The sequence below is a fragment of the Tinamus guttatus genome, unplaced genomic scaffold (assembly GCF_059628265.1).
Source record: "Tinamus guttatus ecotype Peru unplaced genomic scaffold, ASM5962826v1 Tinamus_guttatus_pri_ptg000085l, whole genome shotgun sequence".
In the NCBI taxonomy this organism is placed as follows: domain Eukaryota; kingdom Metazoa; phylum Chordata; class Aves; order Tinamiformes; family Tinamidae; genus Tinamus; species Tinamus guttatus.
In genome coordinates, this window is record NW_028288619.1 from 1,587,656 (window position 1) to 1,605,747 (window position 18,092).

The window sequence follows — 18,092 nt, forward strand, 5'->3', positions numbered from 1 at the left end:
GAGATCAGAAAAAAGGGTTATCAATTCTGGGAGGAGGGAAGCTTCTAAAATCAAAGATTAGTTCTTCATGTAACTGAGTTAATTTTCATTTTTAGAATTTATTAGTTTCATAATCTTCTACTAATTCTCTCACTTCTTTGTCAAATTATTTCATGGTACCACCTTTATTTTGTCAATATGACAACAGCAGAAGCTGGATTGCAAACTTCTCCGTAAGGTGGCATTTTACCACTACTAAAAGACAGTCACTGATTACAACTTAACCTGATTTCAGATACATTCAAAATCCTCTCTGATTGCTTATGCACATTTTTTTATCGCACACCAGACCATAACTACTTCTATATCCCTTGCATTTCTCTTTAGCAGGGATTCAGATGCTATACTTACATTGTTTTGTGCTTCAAGTAAGCAATATACTTATGACTTCCTCACCTCAGTGCTCCCTTATTTTGGCACTGACATCTCAGCAGGCCCTTTTCTTCTATGCTGTTCCTAATTGAAACAAGTTTATTGCCCTCTCTGCAGAAAATTACAATTTTTCGAGCTTTTATATAATCAACAAGACATATTTATTGTACCTATACTTACCCTGTCATCTGTTGTTCACATCAAAATACCCACGAAGACCACAAACAAAACCTTAGTAATAAGGAGGACAAAGCCGCATCTCTTCACCACTCTATTCCCCTTCTTAGTTTGAAGTGTGTGGGGAAATTGCAGTGAAATATTGCTTAATGGAATAATGTGCCCCTTCTAAATATTCTATTTTGGATTTGATTCCCTACATTAGGAATTATTATTTAATATGATCTCTGAATGCTGCTTTTAATCTCATGCAGAAAAAAAAGAAAGCCTGTTCAATGAAGTTTTCTCCTAAAAAGTTCATGACTGAAAGCCACCAAAGCCACCGTTTTCATGTATACTCACTTCATTAAAGTGTACATCACACCATAAAATGGTTCTGACAGTTTTAACTTGTATATTTTTATTCACCTTATTTCTATGAACCTCACAAGGACAGAGTAACAATATGGAAAGTAACCATCTAATCCAACTGGACGGCTCTTTATTGAAGTCTTATTACTTCCATATGCAGAAACTAAAGCCAACTGCAATCCCCAAGTTTTTGGCATTGTTAATATACATTGTATCCAGTAAATATGAATTTCACTTTTCCTTTTTATTTTTACTACACAGTGATATCAGACATATAGACTTTACTTGATCATTAAGGGAATATGCGTTGTAACTGCCTTAAAAAAAAGCAACTTCTTTATTATGCCTAAAGTAATATTCTTCTTTAAAAACTTTTATGCCCTATAAATTATACTCCAATCTCTTTTGCAGTATGGATATTCTTAAAAATAACTATTATTAAAAGCTGATTAAAGTTAAGAATGATGTAGACAGTTACTTGTACATAGTTATAACATGGAATCAAGGGAAACTCAGTGCCAAAAACCTATATTTAGATTTCTGAAGTAACCATTATGGCAAATTAACTAATATTTTTTCAAGACACAATTCCTATTTAAAAAAAAAATGTTATCATCATGTGTTATAAAACTATATGTTATCATTACAAAACAATCTCTTTATACTTTAAAGATGCTTTAAATATACACAGAAATAAATAGTCCTTTTAAGTCACTTTAAATTCTGTTGTCTATATCAGTATTTGTCAAGATACATATTGATAATAATCCCAGCATGGATCAGATGCTAAGTACCTTTCTTAGCACAAATCTGAAAAGACTAAAATCTCAGTAATATCTCAGTAATATATTGATCCCATGCATGCAGTGAACCTTCCAAGAGTATCCATTGATGTATCCACTTTTTTTCGCTTGAACTTCCTTTTATCTTGCTGAATATGTTCGGGGTTTTTTTTCATGTGTGGTATAGCAGGAGGATAATAAATATTTGCTTTTTAAAAACAAAGTTTTGACAATCAAAAATCTTCATAGAATAGTATGAATTTTAATACAGTTTTCTTACACTTGTTTTACAAGGGTTTTAAGAAACAACTTTCCTATTCCTTATGCATATTTAATTTAAAATAACACCAGTAACCAGAACAAATAACTCTCTTCTAAAAGTACCAACAACAAAAAAACCAACCAAACAAACAAAAAAAAAGCAAGCATCAACTACTGTTTGTATGGATAATTTTTGTAACTTTTAGAACCACCTCGTTCTTTAGCCTCATGATTTATAATCTGTACTACTAGCTGACTACTGTACTAATAATCAGAAATAGTAACCAGGTAGTAATGGATAAGATCAACTTCAAAATCTTCTATAAATCAGCATTGCTTATGTGCACAGGAAATAAATCAAGTTAATGGGAAGAATCTCTGCAAGTATAGATGCAAAACATAGCAGAAGGGCTTCTATTGAAGCCTTTTTCTGCAGACAATCGGTGACACTGCAGAACAACTCCCAGAGCTCTTCTGGGGAAACTGCTGGGGACATTATGAAAAGCAGCTTCCCCAGCTGCTTTTCCTAGCGTCTCTGAACACCAAATTTAACACCACACTATATTGGTGGGAACTGTTCTGGTTTTTGTTTTTTAAACCCATTTCTAACTTCAAATTCCCAGAAAAAAAATGTTTTGGATAAAATATGATGAAGGTTAAAAAAAGGGATTAAGAACAGACTACGGAAAAAGATATTTCTACTGCATCTGACAGCACATCCTGCCTGTTTTTTTTTAGGAAGATGAATCTTCTAGCTTAGTAGATAGGCACACACTTTCTCAGCTTTTCAGATAAAGCACAATGTAAACACCCACAAAACTAATTTAATAAAATTTAAATGAAACTAAAAAAATATGAAAACTTCGGTTTTTAGCATAGTGGTGAATATATTTTCTACAGACAGACACGGTCAAGTATGCAGAACATTAAAATTTAAATAAGCTGTTACCTGAACTGTGGAACTGATTTCAGATGCAAAACCTCCCGTCAAAGGCGCCTCATGGCTAATCAGCAATCGCCCTGTCTTCACCACTGACTGAAAAGGAAGACAAAACCCAAAAATGTGATCAAATTACAATTTTTGAGACTTATTTGCTCTACTAAATAGAATATATTAATTATGTAACATTGTTAGTGGCGTTAAAATGTAGCTACTTTTACTATTTTTGCAATGATGAATGGACCTAAAAATCTAAATTGAGAAGTTAATTAGAATCTTTTCTGTATTTACTAAAAAATACCCATTCATCTTTCAGTTTTAAGCAAATATCAAGAATAAAACATACTCCACTATATTTTAGTTTACCCTACCAAAGTAACATTTCTGGAGAATATTAAGGATTTTAATAATACACCACTAAGAATCTGATACTACAGATGTTAATAGCACACGTGCAAAGAAATCCTTCACTGAAATACATGCTTGCATGACCAGATAAAGGTCACAAACCTAGATAAAGCACACCATCTGTAGGTATTCAAAAATACGCATACTAAATAAAATTTTAGCAAGCAAGCAAACCATTTGGATTAATCCTAACATCTAAGTGTTTTGCTGGCTATTGAAGGCAACATTTAATGAAAAACAGGAGAGGAGATTTAGGAGAAAACAAAAACAGGAGATTTAATGTGACCTACATAATTATATAGTACAATATAACAGAATGAGCTTTGAAATATTCTTTAATAAGCAAGCAAAAATATTTTTAACCTGAGAATGCAAAGCTTCAATACATCCATTACCTTGGAGTTTATTACAACTAGAAGGTGTAGAAGTGAACTACATAGATACCTTTGGTCAGAAATCTAACAGTGAAGTTTCACCCTTCTTAATACACGTTTCATCATTTCATAAAGTGCATATAAAAGTTCCATGAATTTTTAGAGATGCATAACTGAACAAAAAGCCATCAAAAGAACCTACCCATTAGTCCATCCAAAGCAGCTATAGCTAGATTTTTCTTATGCAGCATACTGTCAGGGTACCCTTACACATGGATGGAGAAGCCCAAGACAATGCTAGCTAACAGGTCAACTTTCCTAATCTTATTTATCTGCACCAACTCCTTCTCCAATAAGGCAGCCCATGTTATCCACATGATAAATACATAAAAATTACTTATTAACAATAGTGGTTTCATTCGGACTGACAACCTTTTAAAATTCTTTAGTTTCTCTAGCAGTGACTTAACAGCTTTATATAGCTGGACCGCCGCTGTACTACTGGCAATTAATAGGCCTATTAACCCAACTGAAGGATGAAGCAGCTTAAAAATATTCAGGAAAACAAGACAGGAAAAGTCATTTCAACAGCTGTAAAATAACAGGCAGTTTTAGAAACTAATTTCTTGAATTCCTCTTGCCTGCACTTGAAATTCATTACAAAGAATAGACATTAACTATACTCTAAGTCTATCAAATATACCGAAAGACAACTCACAGAAGAACAAGCACATTCCAATTTTAAATTGATATGACAAAAATAATCGATATGATATGATACACAAGGATTTAAAATCTTCGTATTCTATTTTACACAAAGATATTTCTTCTTTCACATACACATTTGTTCTGAAAATTTTTGTCTCCCTTTGAAACAAGTTACCTTTAAAATTACAAGTTTGATTTTGAGAGCGTAATAGTAGAAAATATAGACACTGTTGGAACATATGTAACAAAAGTTACAAAAGGTCAGACCAAAAATACAACAGTCCAGCATCCTGTCTTCAAAGGGGAGATAAACAGAAATTGAGAAAAGAGTAAGATTAGGGGGTTTGCTATGTCAGAGCTGGACTACTTTGCGGCATCCAACTGTTTTCACATCAATAGACTTCCTCAGTGTGGTTTCTTGCTTTCTCAGCAATTAATAACTTTTACTTCACAAATGTGTCTGTTCTTCCACTTAAATTCATACAAAGACAAGTCTCATTTTGGAAACCCCCTACTCCTTCAAGCACTCTGTATTTTTACACCTGATCCAAGATTTCAAAGATCTTCAAAGATTTGTTGTCTGTATGATGTTAGAAGTGTAATAGCAGCTGCATTTACACATCTTTGCATACAAGCCACTCAGCCCTGCTAAAACCCACTATATATACTAGTAATACATAGTGCCCCAGTGAGCTAGCGCTGCTCAGGTGCTTTTGGTACCCAACCCAGCTTGCTCGGAGCCCATCTGGATACCACTGCATGGCATCACACTGTGTCATGCAGAAATACTTTAAATATTCTGCTAATTGTCAAACCAGAATTAAAATGAGCATGAGCTAGCTACCATCCTGTATCACAAACGAGCTCTGTACTCCAAGGAAGGATGTGAATATTGCAGTTCTTGTGTATTACAGGCTTCCCTGCATTCAGATCTTCTCTTTTCTGTTCAACACTTGTTCGTGAACTACAGCACATTTTTAAGGAAGACAGGCAATCTTAATTAACATCGCATTTGTGGTGAGTGCACCACAGTTATTGGTGAGCTGTTCTCACGTTTAACTACCTCCCTTGTTAAAATATTGCATTTTATTCTTTAAACGGAATTTGTATGGCTTTAACCTTAAGCTGTTGGCTCTTATTTTACTTGTTTGCAGTTGGAGAAGCTATCTATTATCACATTTCTGCTACCCACAAGAATAGTCAAGATTGCAATTAAATGCTCCCTTAGTGATGATTTTGCTAACTAAGCACACCGAGCTCCTCAACTCTCTCATCACAGAGCACTCTTCCAACCCCTCAATCATTCTTAGAGCCCTTCTCTGAATCATCTCCAATTTTCAATGTCTTTTTTGAAGTATGTCCATCTAAAAGATCAGCACTGCAGTCATTTTCGGAACAATGCCAAGCACAGAGATAATATAACCTCCGCACTCGATTCATTCAGTACTTATGTGTTAATGCAGTTCTTGGACACATCAGGCCATTTGGCCCAAGCATAACAACATGAGTTAATGTTCAAACAATCATTATGATTCCCAGTTTTGGGATAGAGGAAGGGTTGGTTTTTTGCCTTTTTTGTTTGCTTGTTTTTTCTTAAAAAACAATTTCTTCCTGGAATAATGATGAAAATATAGTCCACAATCATCATTTCAAGACACACAATTACATTTGTGCATGATTGAAAGTATGTTGCTTGCCTGAATGCAGCTCCGTAAAGGAACCTACTTTCATGTGTCAATTTTATTTATTTCTCCAACTGTTATTTCTGACTTTTTAATAGTGATTTTTATATAACTTTGATAAAAATGTTAAACAACAGAGGTTAAAAATCAGATGCTTCAGGACCTCAAGGAAATAGCAAGTGACCTTGCTATTTACATTCACCAATACTATTACCTTCATTTTGGTTCTTCTGAGCTTTACATGGTATGGATGTTACATTTACATGGACTTTACATCTTTCTTTTGCTTCGTAGTCTGATTCACACTATCTGCTATCAACTTGCTTTCTTATCAGCTAGATACACAAGATTTTTAGTTTATTCTTATTTAAATTATTGTTATTCCTTGGAAAGTGAGTAATTGGTTAAAAAGAAGGGAGAGTTTCAAGAGTCGGTGTTACACAAACTACAGGGAAAAATAAACATTGTTACTGATTACTTGCAGATATCAATTCTCTTCTATAAAACAAATTTCCTATTTAAAATAAACTATCAAACATTTTTCCCTTTCAAATCACATGCATCAAACATTCCATGTCTAGGATAACCAAACCCCAACATAGAGAAGATCACTACAGTCCAAATATCCTAGCAAACTGCTTCTGGCAGCTTTGGTAACAGGAACCTGACCTTACAAAGTTAATAGGAAATACCCAAAAAAATGGAGAAAACATAGTAGTGAAGTCAGCACAGTGTAACATATTGCACATTATGGACTATTCTATCGTATTTTGAAAGGGTGAGTTGGAGTGCTTTTGTGTTTGCTTTTTTCTTTTCTCCCCACTTGGTTTGGCTAGAGAAGTGGATGATCTTTCACTATTTTGTTCCTCACAACCAAACACTTGTGCATTTGTGTACGGGTTTGGGTCTCTGCTGCCTTCAAAACATTTCCTATTTTTCAAGACCTGAAACTTCACACTTAGTCCTCCTGTGATCTAAATGCTTAGAAACACGTACACATTGCGACACTCATGAAAAATGTATCCGAGAAGATGGCAGTGTAGGCTCAGGAGGTGCTGCGCACATTTCCTCCCTCAAATGTGGAACCCCTGGCTGTCACTTGCTGAACACTGATCAAAATCCAGAGCCCATGGGTGCCACCCGCGCTGTGGGGAGATCTCCTCTCTGAGATGAAGTGCGAAGGGAAAGCGCTCGCCACCATTAGGGACAGTCAGCAGGGGGAGGCGGGAGCAGCTGGGCTGCTGGGACAGGGCTGGCCTCGCGTCGGGGTCGCTCTGCGGCCCGCGCCTGGACCCACCACCACCAGCTAGGCCGCTCCTGCAGGCCGCGGTGCTGTCCTGCCTCCCGCTCCCGGCCGTGCCCGGGATCTCCTCCATCGCTTCAGGGGCTGTGGAGCGAGGCAGCCCGAGCAGATACGGGAGTCCGGCCGCAGCGGTGCCGGCTAGCGCGATCCCTGCCATGGGGCCGAGCACACGGGGTCACAGACTCACAGAACGGTTGAGGTTGGAAGGGACCTCTAGAGATCATCTAAGTCCAACCCCCTGCTCCAGCAGGGACACCTAGAGCACGTGGCACAGGGTGGCATCCAGGTGGGTTTGGAAGATCTCCAGAGGAGACTCCACAACCTTCCTGGGCAGCCTGTTCCAGGGCTCTGGAACACCTCTGGTCACCTCTCCGGAGCACTGGGAAGTGCCCTCGCAAGGGACACCTGAGCCCAAGGCACGAGGCACCGCCTGCCCGCTGCCGCATCGCCCCCACCTCTGCTCCATCTAGGCACTGCAGCAGCGGCCTCCGTCCTTTCAGCTACTAAAATAATCCTAGAGCAAGGCCAAAGGTAGGCGCTGAATGTATTTTTTCACCTCCATTTCCTTCTGAGGGCTGGTTTACCTTGGTGTAACACACAGCTACAATTTATGTTTTGCCAGAGCAACGTGTTAGCAGCAAGATCACCCTGATAACAAAATTCTGCAGAGATACTCCCATATCTTTGCAAAACCAGCATTTTCAAGCTGTGCTCCGAAGGCTTTCTGTACTGCAGCCCAGGGGTTTTGCAACGGAGTGGTTTAGCAAGTCAGCTTCAACCTCCCCTACCAAGCTCCCATCCAAGAGATCTATAATCAGTTTCCTGGTCAATCCACAATTCATCATTTTGGCAGCTTTTTCTCCCCCTCCAAGCGCTGATGACAGAAGAAAATAAGAGCAGTCGGGCAGTTCCAAGTGCTCTGGAACCTCGGGACTGACATCAGCAGCGACACGCTGTGCCCTTCCTTGCGAGGAAACAGACTTCAAAACGCCTTTGATGGTCAGCTGTGTTTCACACCACTACTCTGCCCACATCGCAGCAGCGCTATTGCCGCTGCACCCAGCTGCTTCCCTAACACTGTAATTGCCTTTAAAGAAATCATCGCAGCCAAGGTTACATTATAAGTATGTCTGTCACTGCATCACAGCTGCCTGTTTTCTTTAAAAAGAAAACCTTGTTCTCAGAATAAAAAGACTCTCCATCTCTTACAGAAGAGAAATTTAAATGTTCGCTACAAAATTTCAAATTGATCATATTTTTGACCTTGTTCTTCACAGACTGCAAAAATGTCCTGATTTTTAAAAACTGACTCTCAAAAATAATCTTAAAGAAGCTGGAAAAATATTGAAAATGTTTATGTTACATCTGATTTTCACTAAACATGCATGTAATTATAAATGTATATAAATATTAACATTAATGGAAACATGCACTTACTGAAAACAGATTAGAGTATCATAGCTTAAAAAAACCCTCAGGAAAGTTTTAATAATTGCTTTGAAAACTCTTCACCTTTCCTCCTCGCTTAAAAAAAAATGTCATGTTTAGATTAGCTGTAATGAACATGTGCTTGGAAATTATAAAACCTGCAGAAGGCAACTTTTCTAAATGCTATTAGTTACTGTTTTCTTTGAATGTTTTAATAACAAATGAAGTTGCGTAGAAGTATTTTTTGGTGCTAAATGTCATAAACATAGGGGTAAAAATAAGACCCATATTTCTATTCAGCCTTTCCTGGAAAGAAATATTTTAACAATATGTCAGATGAATCACTGAGGATTACATTTACTGAGCATGTGCAAACCAATAAATATTATGACACATTAAGTCCAATGCATCCCAGATATCCTGGCCTCTCTGTGCGTGTGCTACAGTGATGAACTTCACACATGCAGCAAATCAGTCCCAAGTTTGCAGATACCCCACAGCCTTGTTGGAGTTGTGAGATTTCTGGAAAAACAGATACATAGGTCCTCAAGCACCAAATCTTTTCCAGGCTGCAAAGAGAAGGAATAGAGAAGGAAGAGGGGCTAGATATGTCCCAAGACAACTGAACAGTTCCTAGCCCTATAACTTACAAACAATCATGATCTAATCTTCAACTGATAATTCACTAGCACTTCTACGTAAAAAATACCTACTTCTGCCAGAAGTAAAAGTGTAGAAGTTAGGAGAACAATTATTAAAAGATAGAAATGCATTCCTTAAAGCTACAGAAAGGCAGAAAAGATGATTCTTATGCACTAAAGAAGAAATGTAACATAATTAATTACAAAAAAATTAAGTCATTTCTACTTCCAGCGGTGCTAAATTCCCAGAGAAGGGAAAAGAGAGGGAACCTGCAAGTCTACTATACTGTTGTATCTAGGCTACACTCCCAATTTAGATGAAGATCAAGATGCAAAGACAAACAAGTGACAAGAAGAAACATTAATTCATCACCCACAGCTCAACAAGCTCAACGCATAAAAAAGGTTTCTCAACTCCTCATGATGAGACAATGAGGCTTACACTTATTTTGTTAAGATTCATAAGGATATTGTAAATATAAGAAATGTACATATCACAATAGTGCATTAAAATTGCAGAGAATCCTATCTGGAACAATGACAACAGGGCACATTAGTCAAACAGAACCACTTGGAAAGGAAAACAGCCAGTTTCATCTCATTATTTAAGAAGTCCACTTGAGAGAGAGAAGTCCTTAACGAAAATTTCCCAAATAATAGAAGGAAAAAACATACGAAGTTCTATAATTAGTGAATATGCTGATTAACAGCAGAGAACAACAAAAAAAAATCCTTTTAATTCTGCACAAAGCAATTGGCAACCTTTTAGCTATTTCAGTGACCCACACTGGCAGAGCACAGACCTCAGTCTCCCTGCTAAAGGTTAAGCAAAAACAGAGGCTTTTAATCCATTCCTGCCTTGCTCAGCACAGGCAGCAGCGTTTGTGCTTCCTGACCCACAGCTCTGGCATCCGTCCCCTGCCAAGGCAAAGAGGGGGCCCGGACGCAGCTCAGGGCTGCCGGCAATTCCCGAAACTTGAGCCAAGTTCCCTAAGCACAGGCAGCTGCGTGAAGGACTTCACGGATGTGGCGAGGGCGAGCAGCGAGACTGAAACTGAGCACACGTAAATTCTGATTTCTAACAAAGACAACCGAAACAGGGTGCTTAAAAACAGAAAATATTAGCAGGGAAGAACAGCTTTTATGAAAAAAATAATAATAAAAAAATCTAAGAGCATAACACACTGCAACTCAAAGTATTATGTGAAGGCATAATACATAAAAACGTTAAAATGTATTTACTCTCCAATGAGTTAACTGAAACCAAATATTCTATGTGAAATAAATTATCCAAACATATATTAAGAGGTACTGCTGTTGTCATGCACTGCCTATCAAGCTCTTTAGAAGTTTTTACTGTGCAATCACATATTAATTCGTAATAAGGAGCAAAACTCCCAGAAAAAGAACTTAATTTCTTCCTACATGTCTTAATGTGCTTTAATCTGGCATAAATCTGCCCTCCCCAAAAGGTCAGTCTTGCTGTACTTCTTCCTGACAACTCCTTCCACCACCTCAATATACCCAGATCAAAGTAAGGGGAAGGAACAGACACTGGGGAGGAAGGCTTGACTGCAGCAGGGATGGGGAGAGAAAGAAACACACTTTATACCAACACATTTACCAACTGCCCATCACAATTCCAACCTTTGGCCTTGCTCCAACGTCAGTTTTAGGAATAAGATAAGAAAGACCTTACAATATAAATACTTTTGCCTGAAGGGTTTGGACATAAAACCTAGATGATACAGAGTAAAGCCAGCATTATTATGATTCTATAGCCCAAAGATATGGGGTTTTAAAGGACTTAAAGTGTAATCATATTAAAAACAAAATTGATTCATAACACAAATCTGTAAGGCTTATATTTTGATATAACTGTATACACAGCTAGATATACAAAGTGTTTATATATATGTATACACATATATCTGTATACACAAGCACTTATACACACGCACACCTGTCCCTATCCATAACTGATCCAAAGGAAGTGAACAGTTTGCTCCCTTTAAGCGTTCCGGAGCCCAAACATGTTACCTGTTTCTTGAGCTGAGTGGGGTCCCATTCCCCTCAGCCCACACTGCCAGGAAACTTGTTCTGGCTCCCTATGACACAGTCACTTCCAGGACTTCCAGCTACACCTGATCTGTAAATTCTGCACAGAAACACTGTATTTCTGCTCGATGAGGCGGGCCGAGGAAATAAGCCAATAGACTTGCAACAATCCTTTAAATCCATTTCCAGACAATTCTCCGAGGACTGAACCCTGTAGTAAAGGGATAAAGTTACCACAATATACAGAATGCTAATGTTATCTCCCAAGACAAGTCTTACGGTGAACAACGAATGGGAAGTGAATTAATTTTTTCCTGTTGGTAAGAATATTGCTACTGAGCCAACCAAGTTTTCCCAAAAATGTTTCTTACAGATTTCTCCATACATTACCACTTTCTGTACACATGCATAGCTATCCGCATGCAGATAGCTAAGTCTTATTTTCTTTCTTCCCAACTGATATGCATATATTACATTGATCTTTCAAAAGAACAATATCCAAGCAAACAAAAATCTTTCTGATGACTGACATGAATAGCTTGAACTCAGTGTGTCAATGCAACAAAAATGTTTAACTCTAGAATCACCCCTCAACCTGTTCCATGGGCTCAAAGCAGGGTCAAGTATGAGATCAGATCAGGGTACTTGGGGCTTTACTCAGCCAGGCCTTGAAAAGACCAGAGGATGGAGCCTTTGCACCCTTTCTGGACAACTTGCTCCACTAGCCTTTCAGCCCAATCATGCAACCTGCCTACCTGTCTACCATCGTATCCTAACTTGGATTCAAGAGTATCCTAGGGAGTGTTAAAAGCGTGTTGAAATCCTTGCTAAAGTCAATGTACCCGTCACCCATTGCTCTCCCCTCATCCACAAATCCAGCTGTTTTACCAGGGAAGGCAATCAGATTGCTCAAGTACACTTTAGCCTTGCAGTAAGGCCACGCTACTGCTCCTAATCACGTTCCTCTTCATCTGCCGAGAAATTTGCATGAAGATCATTCCAGCTTTAATGGTTAAAACAGCATCAGCTCATTTACTGATACTTCTTTTAAGAAACATACAAGAGTTCACTAAATTTGTTCACAAAAAGGCAACTCCTGTTCACTAAAACATATGACATAAAAACCTATAAGCACTGTAACTGCTGTCAGTTTGGACTAATCACACTAGCAAGCACTCTGCTGACCGTAATACATGTTTGCAGAACTGTGCTCTAGGGGTGATTCTTACTAAATCACTATTTAGAAAATATGATTGCAGCTTTTCTTTTCAGGCAGCTCTCGGCAGTAGCCAACTACATAGTTTGTGCTGATGTTGCATAATACACCGGGTTAAGCCTCATCGATTTGAAATCCACATTGGGGTGGATCTTTTCCCCACTTTAAAATGTATGCATTGCAGAGCTGTTCATTAAGAATTAATGTGACCACAGTTGGGATGCACATAGGAAACATCCTGGAGAGAAATGTTACTGCAACCATAAAACTTACTGCTTCAACACACCAGGACTTTATTACTCCAATATGTATCATTTTACACTACAAAGGCCAAAAATAATTCTGAAAGACTAACGTGGCTTTTTCCTGCATAGCACTGAAAACCAAAAGCTAGTGTGAACATAGTGGTCCAGCGACAATGAGGAATGAAAATAGGCAAAGGAGTAATGTGAAGTAGTGAAAAAGTCAAAAAAAAAAAAAAAAAAAAGAGAGAGAGAGAGAGAGAGAGAGAAAAGACCCCAACTGACAAAAATGAAAACAGGGGCTACAGGGCTAGGATGAACACCGCAAGCAGCAAGGATGCTGATGGATACTAGAGTAGCTAAGACTAGTTTATAGCCTTTGCATCAAACAGAACAGCGTATCAACTGCACTCTGACCTATTGGAAAATAGGTCTTGCATAAATTTAGATGAATAAATAAGCAGGAAGAAAAAAAAAGGGGGGGGGGACTAAAAGAGAGGTGTTAAGGAGCATAAGGAAAAGACCTGGATGCTGAATGGTAGGGAGAAGGTACTCCAGAAAGTCACATATCATTGAACTGTTTGCTTAAAATAACTTCACTGAATTTTATTTTTATTCTTTTACTCGACATTTGTTCAAATGCATTAGTTTATACTAAGAAATATTACTAGAGAAAGTACTTCAGAAAGTACTATCAAACATGCTTAATGTATTTTTTTAATTCCCCTTAAAATCAAGGATCAGTTTTGTTGACGGTGCAGTAACCACAGAAGTAAATGCCAACAGTTTGCTCTAAGGATTGCATAAGGACTATGAAAGACTTCTTTCAGGTCCAAGAAGTATAGCAACACTTGCGTGCTTGCACAAAAAAAACAGTTAGAATTGGTAAAAGACACTAACTTTTTCTCATAGCAAATGCCACTAGACTCATCATGCATTTATTTACTTAACGAATGATTTACAAGTGAATGAAAATGACACCATAATGTAATAGATATATAGGGAGCTCTGAAAACCATACTTGAGAGTCTGAAACAAGCCTAGGGTGTTTCAAAAAAATAAATTAATTAATTAAAGAAAAAAAAAAGGAAAGGTGTAATTAATTCCTTCCATCAGCATTAAAGGAGACACATTTTTTCCCAGTACAGACAGACCCCTCTGAGTTCTGGGAACCATTACAGTAAAACTAGATTAATTACACTCGGTATAACAGAAAAGTAATAAAACAGCCTTGAAGGTTCCCTCAGGAAACCACAATACAGTGAGGATAGGGAAAAAAGGTCTACTGAAACATCATCCTCTAGTAAAAAATAAAAAAATATTAAAAATATATAAAAAATCCATCAATCTATCTACCACTGTCATGCAAATGGCCACAGTAGATGCAAGGGAAGGATCAACAGTAATACCTTGGGGTACCCTGTAACCTTTTTTTATAATTAGAGATGGCAAAGGCATATTAAGGACACCTTTAGAGTTTTGTTGCAAATCAAGGCAACATCAGCATGCGGTTACATGAGGAAACATAGAACACTCTAGGGAATGGGAAAGTTTTACAAAGGGTAAGTGTTCAAACAGTTTGAAGATTATAGGTCCTGAGGGCTCTAAAGCTCTTCTGGCACTCCCTGATTGAAATAATAGAGCTTTGCTAATGCCTGAGTACAGACCTCTAACGGTCGCAACTCAACTTTCCTCTAGTCCTTTCCCCTGCTTTTTTACTGAGAGTGGTACTTGTCTGACTCAGTGGTCAACCCTTCTGAGAAGCTCAAGTACCAAAAACTGTTCATTTTCCTTGGAGAACTGAGGGAAAAGTAGGGTCAGTTTTGCAGGGTCTCCTTCCCTGCAGTCACTGCAGGACCAGACAGGCGCCAGGGCAGGGGAGGCAGTGAAACTACGGGGTGAGAAAGGCTGCAGCAGGACCACCCCATGGGACTCAGCCAAACTGCCCTAAAAGGGAGAGAGGAATGGAAGTTTAAACAAAGAAAGCTCAAATGAAGGACTAAAGCTCAAACAGCAGAGAGGCAGATTGGAGTCAAAAGTCCTAAGTATTTATGAGGATCCAGTCACCATTCAGAGCCCAGAGCCACTTCCACTTTTCCTCAAAAGCCACCTGCTGTTTTTTTCTAGCATTAGCTTCTTCTAGCACAACCCTTTAAAACAGTTTTCAAAGCCATGAATATGGCAAGGAAAGGGTACTATCTATCGGCTGCCAAAATCTTAGCAGTTCTTTCATTAGTAGTACCTTATGAGACTTTTTTTTCAAAACTGATGATGCCTCAGAGGTCTAATCACAGATATTATTCAAACAGGCTCAAATCAATAGTGAGAATGAGGGTGAAAATACTAATTTACCTACTTTTATTGTAGAGCAGTCAATAGTAATATTGGCTGCATCACTCTTCCCACTGCTAATTGTTTTGAAACCTATAAATACTATGTCAGTGAATTTCTCGTGCAAGAAAAGAAGGGATGTGCAAATGAAATCCATGGGCTTTTGAAAGCAGTTATTAGAAGTGCCCAAATACTAGTACCTGGCTACATTGTCAGAGACATTTTCACCACAAAATGATCTAGAATTTTGGCAGATCTACACAGTTCACTCCTCATTCTTTTGGTCTACTTCTACGCCATCCTAAGGCTTAATCCACCTGCAAAGACTTCCGAACTACAATTGTGTAAATACACCTTTCTCCTTAAAAACAAACAAAAAACAGCATTCAAACAGATCCTTCCATAATTCTAGGTGTCCCCTGACTGGTATGGTGACCAAACACTTTTTAAATGCTTCAACAAAAGAAAAAGCAGATGGAAAGCCAATTTGTAAGATTCCAACCTAACAAAGCACCAGGTATTTGTAAGCTAATCAGGGCAATCAAAACAATGAATAAATCAACCAATTAAGCTTCAGATTCGGGCAGAGGGGGTCATTGAGTTTTTTTGCTAGGACACTGACCCTCTGGAGAAATGGGCAGAGCGGAACCTCATGAAGCTCATGAGGGAAGGGGAAAGTCCTGCCTCTGGAGAGGAATAACCTCAGGCACCAAGTACATGATGGGGACCAACCAGCCAGAGAGCAGCTTTGCAAAAGGCCGTGGGTGTCCGCGTGGTCAAGCTGGACATGAGCCAGCAGTGCATCCTCACAGCAAAGAAGGGTAACTGTATCTCGGACTGCATCAGGAAGACCACCAGCAAGTCAAGGGAGATGATCCTTCCCCCTCCACTCAGTACCCTGGTCCTGTGTTCCCCAGGACAAGGAAGACATGAATCTAGTGGAGAGAGGCCAGTAAGATGATTAAGGGATGGTGCTGTCTCATATGAGGAGAGACTGGGAGAACCAAGACTAGTCTGGAGAAGGCTCAAGTGGGATCTTCTCCATGTTTATAAATTTCTGCAGGGAGGATATCAAGGGGATGGGGTCATGCTCTTCTCGGTGGCACTCAGTAACAGAAGAGAGGCAATAGATACAAATTAAAATGCAGGAAGTGCCACCTGAACATACGGAAAATCTTTTTTTTACCATGAGGCTGGTTGAACCCTGAAACAGGTTACCCAGAGTCTCCATCCTTGGAGATATTCAAAACCCAACAGGACACAGCCCTGAGCAAACTACTGTACGTCACCCTGTTTTTAGCATGGCGGGGTTAGACCAGTCATTTAGATTTAAATTCTGAAGAATTACATCAAGGAAGACCAGAATATGTATGCCAAATATGAGAACTAATGCATTTTCTAATCTTTATAATTCAGGACCATTCTGGAAAGCTGTGATACATTTCTAAAGAGTTCTGTTGAAATTCAATGAGGGCCAGTGGTGATTCAGCATCTAGGGATCCAGCATCTGCATCCCATTCCTGAGCTCAATCCCCATTCTGACAGCACAGCTCATTATAAGACATGAATCAGTTTAATTGCAGCTGTTGTACCCACTTAGCCCTAGAATTTGCTGGATGTAATATTAGAATCACTAATATGGAATAAATGGAAAAGTATGAGGTAGTATTATGGAAAGAGCTCAGAGTAATACACTACTAAATAATAGGAGAAAAATATCAATAGACCAAGATAATCAAATGCATGTCTGAGAATGACACCTGGATCATCCTGCATGAAACTGAAATGTTTGGAATAAGCATTAATGGGTGTCTAATGGGTGCAATAACAACAACACTCGTAAATGATACAGGCGGCTTATCAGATTTTGTGCCAAATATCTTGGAAAATGTATTTTGAAAAATGTTGTATTCCTTTCTTACATCCTGAATACTTTGTTTGCTTGTTTTCAATTTTTGACACAAAATATCACAAAAGTGGCTACTTTTTGCCCATGCATTGAATTTTCTCTAAGTGGAATGGAAAATTGAAAAAATATATATTAGCAACATACACAAGCATATATACGTATACATACTCACCCCAGGTGGCTGTACTTCAAAAAAAGCACAACACTGAACCCATACCAAAACAAAAGATATAAATTTATAGCAAAAACATTAATGTTCTAGCCTGAGTTAATGCTTCTTCTCAATATTCACTGAACATAAACACACTGTCCTATGGAAAATCATCACGAAAATTAAAGACAACTGATACTGCTCTAGAACAGCTGACTGGTTCTGGGCCAGTGTACTTAAAGTGCTCCTTATCACCCAGTCAATGTGTTGTCACCAAACGGAGCCAAGAGGACTTCTCGAGTGGGGAAGTACATCGCTAATTTAGCAAGACACTCATAGGCTTAGTACCTGAGCAACTGCCTAGCATATAAATGTAATTGAGTCACTGAGTCACGCTGGTACATTCAACCTCTTAATAGAAGCACTAGCCTAAGATAGAATTAAGTGAAGAATATTGAATTTATAGGTCTACAATATTCATGTGGATTTAGAAGTGTACATTAAAGAGTCTTTATTTTTTAATAGCATTTCCTGATAAGCCTAAAAATCATGAAGCTAACCTGGGAATAACAGTCTGCTTCCATTAATGGTGATAATTACAAATTTTTCCATTGCACTCATTGCCGTTGCTTCAAAAGGAGTCAGGAGCATGAACGAATACGCTTGTGTGTTTAGTTGACAAGAATCAAAACCCTATTTTAATAAAGATGTTGGAGGTA

At 38.4% G+C, this 18,092-nt stretch overlaps 1 protein-coding gene across 2 annotated transcripts in view; it reads right to left on the reverse strand.

Annotated features, from left to right (window-relative positions):
• BCKDHB (branched chain keto acid dehydrogenase E1 subunit beta) overlaps positions 1–18,092 on the reverse strand; it is a 112,793-nt gene that overhangs the window by 42,788 nt on the left and 51,913 nt on the right. For both annotated transcript variants that reach the window (XM_088520300.1, XM_088520301.1), the window contains exon 9: positions 2,932–3,018. In XM_088520300.1, coding sequence (XP_088376426.1) covers positions 2,932–3,018 — 87 coding nt within the window. The remainder of the gene's footprint in view (positions 1–2,931; positions 3,019–18,092) is intronic.